At 50.6% G+C, this 8,892-nt stretch overlaps 1 protein-coding gene across 1 annotated transcript in view; it reads left to right on the forward strand.

The window, feature by feature from the left end:
* The window catches only part of LOC124616534, a 41,130-nt gene extending 32,476 nt beyond the window's left edge, over nucleotides 1-8,654 (forward strand). Inside the window, exon 4 of the mRNA XM_047144851.1 lies at nucleotides 8,352-8,654. Coding sequence (XP_047000807.1) covers nucleotides 8,352-8,654 — 303 coding nt within the window. The remainder of the gene's footprint in view (nucleotides 1-8,351) is intronic.
* Nucleotides 8,655-8,892: the final 238 nt, after the last annotated feature.

Consider the following 8,892-nt stretch of genomic DNA (forward strand, 5'->3'; position numbering starts at 1 on the left):
TAAACACAAACACGGAGCCGTTCACACTCGACGATAATTTACACTGCAAACTGTTGATACGACGCACAAACACTGAAGAAGACGATGGCACTGGTGAATGATGGAGTGTGACGGTGAAACACTGAACACTAAACATGATGGCACACACGAAACACTGATGGCGGTGATCTCCGGCACGCGAATGTCCACTGAGCGTGTGCGAGTCCGGGGACCTGCCAAGAGGGGAACAGGGGTGAGGTGGGGGAGAGGGGAGAAAAAGGATGCCAATGGCTGAGGAGATGGGGGCAGGAGGAGAGGGACAGGGGAGGGGAGGCCCAGGGGAGGAGGGGGGAGAAAGGGAGGAGGGAGGGAAAAGGGAGAGAAGGGAGGGAGGGTGCCCAGTGGAGCAAGCACAGGAGGAGGGCAGGAGGATCAAAGTTGGTGGGAGGGGTAGATGGAGGGGAGGAGGGCATCATCAGGGAGGGGGAGCTGGCGGAAGCCACCTTGGGAGAGGGTAAGGAGGGTGGAGAGATGGAGACCGGGTGGGACGAGCGAATACAGGCGCGGCAGCGGGTGGGGGTGGGAGAGGATCGGGGAGACGAGTGGGTGAGGAGGATTGAGCTTGCGGGAGGTGTACAGGATCCGTATCCTCTCAAGGAAAAGGAGGAGGTGGGGGAAGGGGATGAGATCGTACAGGATCCGCGTGGGGGAGGGGAGACAGATGCGATAGGCGAGGCGGAGAGCATGACGTTCAAGGATTTGGAGGGATTTATAAAAGGTAGGGGGGGCGGAGATCCAAGTCGGATGGGCATAACAAAGGATAGGGCGGATGAGGGATTTATAGGTGTGGAGGATAGTGGAGGGGTCCAGACCCCACGTACGGCCGGAGAGGAGCTTGAGGAGACCGAGTTGGGAGCATGCCTTGGCTTGGATTGTCCGGAGGTGGGGAGTCCAGGAGAGGCGATGGTCGAGGGTGATGCCAAGGTTCTGAAGGGTGGGAGTGAGGACGATAGGACAGCCATAGATGGTGATATAGAAATCAAGGAGACGGAAGGAAGGGGTGGTTTTGCCTACAATGATCGCCTGGGTTTTGGAGGGATTGACCTTGAGCAACCACTGATTGCACCAAACGGTGAACCGGTCAAGATGGGATTGGAAAAGGTGTTGGGAGCGCTGTAGGGTGGGGGCAAGGGCAAGGAAGGCGGTGTCTTCGGCAAACTGGAGAAGTTGGACGGGTGGTGCCGGCAGCGGCATGTCCGCCATGTACAAAAGGTACAGAAGGGGGGAGAGGACGGAGCCTTGGGGCACACCGGCGGAGGGGAAAAAGGTGTAGGAATCTGAGTTATGGATGATGACATAGGAAGGACAGCGGGAGAGAAAGGAGCCAATCAGATGGACGTAGTTAATAGGAAGGGCGAAGGTTTGGAGCTTGAAGAGGAGACCGGAATGCCATATGCGGTCATAAGCACGTTCGAGGTCCGGCGAGAGGAAGATTGCGGAGCAACGGGAATTAAGCTGTTCGGAAAGGTGATGAGTGAGGTGAAGGAGAAGGTCGTCGGAAGAGAAGGATGGTCGAAAGCCACACTGGGTAACGGGAAGTAGGTGGTGCTGGCAGAGATGCTGGTGGATGCGTCGGGTGAGGATAGATTCCAGGACCTTGCTGAAGACCGAGGTAAGGCTGATGGGACGGTAGGAGGAGACAGCGGACGGCAGTTTGCCAGGTTTAAGGAACATGAGGATACGGGAGGTTTTCCACAGGTCGGGGTAGTAACCGGTGGACAGGACTACATTGTAGAGCCTGGCCAGGGTGGAGAGGAAAGAGACAGGAGCTTCACGAAGGTGACGGTAGGTGACACGATCGTGACCAGGAGCGGTGTTGCATTTTGTGTGGAGTGTATCAATGAGATCCTGTGTAGTGATAGGGGCATTGAGTTCCGTGTGTGCAATGTTGTCCAAGTACTGGAAACCAGGAGCGAGGGGAGGAACAGAGGTGTCAGTTCGATCGCGGATATCCGGGAAGAGGGAGTAATCGAACTGGGGATCATCGGGGATGGAAAATACATCGGAGAGGTAGGAGGCAAAGTGATTGGCCTTACTAAGGGTGTCAGGGAAAGGGTGATCATCATGGAGAAGAGAATAATAGGGGGAGGGTTTAGTTCCGGTAAGGCGACGGAAGGCCGACCAGAACTTGGACGAGTTGATTGGGAGGGTAGCATTTAAACGGGTGCATGTCTGTCGCCAGTCCCAGCATTTCTTAGCCGCGAGCAAATTACGAATGTGTCGCTGTAGTTGCCGGTGGCGTCGTAGTGTGTCCGGGTCACGCGTGCGGAGGAAGGCACGGTAGAGACGACGGCATTCACGGAGGAGGAGGACGGCCTGTGGGGGTAAGGTAGGACAGTGGGGGTGGACGGCGACAGTAGGGACGTGGGCCTCCACGGCCTCAGACAAGGTCTGCTGGAGAAAGGAGGCGGCATGGGTAACATCGTCAGGGTGGTGGTAGGTGAAGGGGTGGCTATCGACCTGGGTGGAAAGGGTATCCCGGTAGGCATTGCAGTTGGCATGGGAATAGTCATGGACGTACTTGGGGGGAGGGTCATTACGAGGGTCAGGGCGGGGGCGACGACCGTCTGAAACGGTGAGGAGGACAGGGAGATGGTTGCTACCAATAGGCTCCAGGACATCCACCGTTATGCGGCCAAGGAGGTTGGGGGAGGAGAAGATAACATCAGGAGTGGAATTGGATTTGGGACGGGTGTGCTGGGGGATGGGGATGAGGTCGCCTTGAAGGGAGGAGAGGAACCGATGCCACCGCCATAACTGGGCAGCGGAACGACTATGGATGTTGAGGTCGGCGGCGATCACGTAGGAGGAGAAGGTGCGGCCGATGTGGGAGAGGAAGTCGAAAGGAATAGGGGCGTTGGGGCGGACATAGATGGTGGCGCAGATAATGGTAAGGCCGGGGAAGAAGAGACTAAGGATCAGGTGTTCGGTGGGGTCGGGAAGGAGAGGTTGGAGCCGAACGGGGATCTGGCGGTGGTGACCAATGGCAACTCCGCCACGCGCAGTTGGGAGGGGATTATCGGAGCGGTGGAGGAGATAGGGGGAGGTGTGGATGGAGTGGTGGGGTTGGAGGAAGCTTTCATTGAGGAGGAAGGCATCCACACGGTGGGTGGCAAGGGTATGCAGGAAGAGGTTCTTGTTGGCGGGAAGGGAGCGGATATTGTTGAAAAGGATACGTTGCTGTCGCGCCATGACAGGGATTTAGACGAGGGTGTCAAGACGGGAGAAGGTGAAATGGGCCTGGTTGTGGGAGTAGGTGGCGTACATTTTGAGTTGGAAAATGGAATGGGCGGCGAGGAAGGTCTGTTGGAGGGTGTGGGGGCACTGAAAGAGATGGACATTCTGAAGGACGATGGTGATGAACCTGATGATGTCCTCAGCAGTGGTGGGGGGGGGGGGGACGAAGGGAATTGCCAGGAGGGGTGGGGGTGTCCAGAGGACGAACAGGGACAGTGAGTTCAGGAGTGGTCGGAGGGAGTCAGGCTTTACACTTTTGGGAGTAGGTGGGATGGGGGAGATTGCAGGTATTACAGGAGGGAGGGGGTTGAAGGTTAGGGCACTGCCGGAGGAAGTGCGCTTGCCTACAATGCGGCAGGTGGGGGCCTCGCGGCACTCAGCTGCTGGGTGTGCGTTATAGCGCAGACACCTCTGGCAGCGCAGGGATTGAGGAGGGGAATGGGAGGGGTCGACCTTGTAGCGCTGGTTGAAGAGGAGGGCACCCTCCTTCAGGAGATGGTCAATGGAGGGGGCATCCTCGGAAAAAACCCGCATAAGGCGGGTGGGGCCGGCCGAGTTGAAAATGCGGCGGACTGCCCGCACCTCCAGCGTGGGATGCGCCTTGAGCTCTGCCAACACCTCCTCCTCCGTGATCGACGGACTGAGCCGAGTGATCACGGCGGTGAGGGTCGGCGGACGACGCGGGGGTTGGGTTTGGTGGGTAGGAGATGGAGAAGGAGCAGGGGCGAGGGAGGCGTTGGGACCAAAACGGGTGATGGGGAGGCGGGAGAGGAAGTCAGTATGGAGGGTTGGGCTGGGGGAGGAGATGAGAACAGAATCCTGTCTGGGAGTGAGGAGAGAGATGGGGGCACCAGGGAAGCGTTGGCGGAGGAGGAGGGAGAGATTCCGGGCCTCGAGAAGGGAAGGATCGGGATGGGGGAGGAGGTATTTGTATAAAGAAGGGGGGGGAGGAGGAGGAGGCGGAGGGAGCAGGGCCAGGTGGGGAGACATCCATGGCATCCTGGGGGGGGGGGGGGGAAGGAGGTCGGGGCGGGGCCTTTTTGGGAGCGGAGGAGGTGGTGGTGCCACTAGGGCGTTTAATGGCGGCAGAAGGGCGGGTGGTGATATGAGGGACGGGAGCTATAGGGAGGTGGTGGGAAGGGACAGGTCCCGGCGTGGACGCAGCAGTCGGCGCCGGAGATGGTGACGGTGAAGGCGACGGTGGCGGTGGTGATGGCGAAGGCGATGGGGAGAGCTGGGCATGGACAGTGGCCCGACGGGCCACCACCCTAGCTGGAGCTGCAGTGACCGGCTGGGGGAGTGGGGGGAAAGGATCAGATCGAGAGGAGCGGGAGGAAGAAGCTGGAGAGGGGGCGACAAAGAGCGAGGGCGAAGGGAGAGTGAGAAGAGGCGGGATGGAAGGAGGGGGGTGTGACTGGGCACACCATGTTATAGTGGTGGAGGCAGTGGAAGGAGAAGTATAAACTATGGCTGTGGTGGCGGTGGTGGTGGGGGCGGACATGACGATAGGGAGAAGCAAAAACACACAGGACGAAAAAGAAAGGACACAAACCGGGGACGGACTGGCTGGCTGGCTGGCTGGCTGGCTGGCTGGACCGCTGCTGCCACTGCAGGAGAACTGGCTGGCTGCTGCCGGCTGGACCGCTGCTGCAGGCCGGGACCGTGGCTGCAGACCGGGACCGTGACCGGGACTGCTGCTGCTGCTGCTGCTGCTGCTGGACTGCTGCGGCTCTGCTCGGCTGGCTGGCTGGCATCTGAAAAACCTAGGACTTCGATTAGTGCTGGAATGGCACAATCGAAGGGCGGTAACCTTGCGGTGTACTGCCGGAGATGACAAAGAGACTTTACACCTGCGCTTTATTGTTGTGGAGGGGGGTAAATGGGCGGGGCTTGTGCCATTTCCGGGTCACGCGTGGACCGGCCGGTATTACTCTAGGCTATTACACTATCAAATTTCTTTGTCCAATATCTTTGTCAAAGATATTTGATAGTGTAATAGGGACGTTGTCAAATGTCGTCCAATATTTGATCAAATCTAGGGCCTCACTGTATATTTGATCAAAGAAACCGCTTGTCTTCTGTTCACTGCAATGTGACATGTTACCACATGGAGCGCTAGCATCGCTGCAGCGTTCTGTCGTCTGTACTCCGTAGTGTTTTTATAACCATTGCCGGTAAATACAATTGTTGTGTGCCGACAACTACAAAATTAATAGAGATGTCTGAAGTTGATGAGGCACTTTACAACGTGAGGCACCCTGAATACAAAAATAGATTAAGAAGATTGGAGACCTGACCTAACCTAATATAACATAGCATAACCCTCTCCTGTAGCAAGGAATCGGAGTGTTACAGTGAGCCTGTCTTCTGAAGATGTAGCAGTTCTTAAGTGAATATTGTGCTTTGTGATATGAGGAGATATATTTGATATGATGAGAATAGAGGGAGACGCCGTGACGTCACAGCTGTGAAGCTATCTGAAGCCGAGGGTAGCCATCTCAGTCTGACCAAAACATTGCTGCTGTTAGCTTGTGTGCATAGGCTTGTCGCTCGCTTTTGGAAGGATTTTGCGCTATTATGGTGACTTGTGTGGTGTTCGGATGTACGAATCGTTCTGATTGTGATGCGAAATCGAAGGGAATAACATTTCATGTGTAAGTTGTCTCGTTAAGTGTGATTTTACAACTTCTTTGTGAATGAACGTGTGCTACATCAGTACTTGTACTATAGCGAATTTTTCTCCTGTATGATTTTAGATTTCCTAAAAATGAAAGTTGGAAAGCTCTGTGGGAGAATGCCGTGAGGAGGAAGAATTGGCGTGTGTCTAAATGGAGCACTATATGTTCTCAGCATTTCCGAGAAGAGGACATAGACCGAACTTCCCTTTCAACAGTAAGGCTGCGAGAAAATGCTGTACCATCAGTTTTCCCGGAAATACGGAAGCGTCCGATCCCACCCATCTGCTTTGACCCATGATGTCACAAATATGGCGGAAACAAAAACAAACACACACACTTTCCACAAGAAGCCTAATGACACTAACGGGACAAGCGCGGGAAATGGGGTGTTTTGGGTGGGGGGCAAACTAAATATAAAAAAATTTAGACGCCTTGCGTAGCTACAACGTGTAAGTGAAGACAGCCATGCATGAATACCCACCCACCTCCCCAGGGGTCGTAACCCCTGCAACCCATAGAAGATAAAGATGCTTCAGTAGCTGATTAGTGTTTTTTGTCTTTTTAAAAAAAAAAATCTCACGGGATAGAATGAACAGATCAGAAAGATAGATATAATAAACTAAAACAGAAATTCGAGGAAACAGATAATTAAAATAAGTAATAAGTGTTTTTAAATTTTAAAAAAAATCTCACGAGATAGAACGAACAGATCAGAAAAGTAAATAAAATAAGATAAAACAGAACTGGAGACAGCCACACTCAAACCAAACTCTGTGCCGTCATGACGTCACACACGACAACACCCTTACGTCATGGGTCAAAGCCGACGCGTGGGATTGGACGCTTCTGTCGACCCGTTTTCCCTACACACCCAAAACATTTGCAAAAGGTATGTTAATTCAATGAATTAAATTCTTAGTTTTCAAGTTCACGTTTCAGTATAATACGTACGTATCGTCGATAATCGAAGTGTTGAGTAACTCACTGTGTCTTCATCATGTACCAAATTAAAAGCTAACACTACATTAACTGGCGTAAAGTATAGGCCTAAAGAGGACACTGTGTAGATTTGCCATCCTATGTACCATATTTCAGTAAATATTGGTGGTAATGAACAGTGTTTCCCAGTAGTGTAACGTAACAGAAATGTCCCAGTACGTATTACAAACAATATGTATTTAAGGGGCTTTGGAGGGAGGGTATAGCTAACTTAGTTTTCAGTTTCTATTATTTAGCTCTAACTCTGAAAGTAATGGAATACACGTGTGAAGTAAATTACATCAGTTATGTGAATATTTAAGGCAGTAGTTTGTGAACATCACTTTGTCTGGTCTACTGTGTTGTACAACATTTTTATTGCACTGTCTTTGCTAGTTAATGGCAGTTATGTTTTAGGAGGAATTGATACAGCTCTAGTTTTACTTATATATCTTGATTTTGGGAGGATTCCTTCAGGTCATTTGAATACATTAATTTCACTTTCCACCTGATTAGGTCCTTACACATAGTTTTTGCCTAGGAATGATTCCATGCTGTATATAGAATTTAAGAGGGGAGGTGCTGGAACACTGAAGTGTTGCTGCAGCTATACAGTATGTTATAAAGAGATAATCTGGTTCTCCACATTGTCATGTAGAAACAAATTTATGAAGCTCCTTTTTGATGAAAATCAGCCTCTGCACACAAGAGAATATTTGAGAAGAAAATTCAGGTTCGCTGTTTAGATTATGAGACTACTGAAGCTAATAAGTTTGTCTGGTATAATTATTTAGTGAAGTCACAGAAATTAACACTTGGGCTGTGTGAAATATAACTCTGTATTTGGGTTAAGCACAGCAAATGAACATTTTTTTTGTTTGATGCACTATTCATTGACATTCTCCATTGAAAGATATCATTGATTAAAAAGCTTTGGCGGTACCTTCTTGTTAACATTATCCACTACTGTGGAACATTGAATATGCACCAACCACTAATGCAAAATTAGATATAACACACAATTTTATGTCAGTAACTGTTGGACCAGTTGTATTGAGAACTTGTTAACTGACAGCACCCATAGCGATACAGTGTTATAGTTAAACAAGACACCCCAGCAGAAATATTTTACATGTTCAAAGTTTATATTTTTTCAATAAGTGTGTATTAATTGTAGCTTCGCACATGGGAGGCATTTCAAGTTGTCTGCTGAACACAACAATGGTTTTTGTTAGAGTAATGAGTATTTTATGTCCAAGATAAATAGTTGCTGGAAAAATAGAATTTATATTTCTGGAAAGGACTAAGAATAGGAGTAATTAGTGGGCTGTAACATGCTGTTCATGACAAAGACTATAACACCTTCAACCATCTGTTAAAAACAGTTCTTAATGTTTTCCATCTGTTTATTTCATTTAGGGAGACAAGAAGAGAAAGCCACCATTGCGGAAGGAGAGCTCTTCCTTTCCATCTTCAGGTTTGGCTGCCGTCAGCAGAGTGCAGGATGAAGAAGTTCCTGCTCTTGTTCCTGAGTACACTGCAGGACCACCAGAACGTAGTCAGACATCCTCTGAAAGTAAGGAACTGAAGACGAAGTGTGAACACCTCATAAGAAAAACTGATCAGTACAAAAAACAAATTAAAACTCTTCAGCAGTCTAAGCAACGACTTAAGAAGAAAGTGGCTTCTTTGAGTGCTATCATTAAGGCATCTTGTGGATGAAAGTTCACTAAATATACTGGAATGCAGAGAGACTTGCTGCAGCGACAAACTGCAAAAGCTGGGGCACAGGTTGTACCTAGGTCATACAGCCCAGAACTGTGCTCCTTTGCCTTAACACTGCATTTTTATTCCCACAGGGCGTATAATTATGTTAGGTGCTGTTTTAATACATGTTTGCCACACCCCAGAACATTAACAAAGTGGTACCAGTGTGTGGATGGAGCACCTGGCTTCACAT

Source organism: Schistocerca americana, chromosome 5 (assembly GCF_021461395.2).
Source record: "Schistocerca americana isolate TAMUIC-IGC-003095 chromosome 5, iqSchAmer2.1, whole genome shotgun sequence".
NCBI lineage: Eukaryota > Metazoa > Arthropoda > Insecta > Orthoptera > Acrididae > Schistocerca > Schistocerca americana.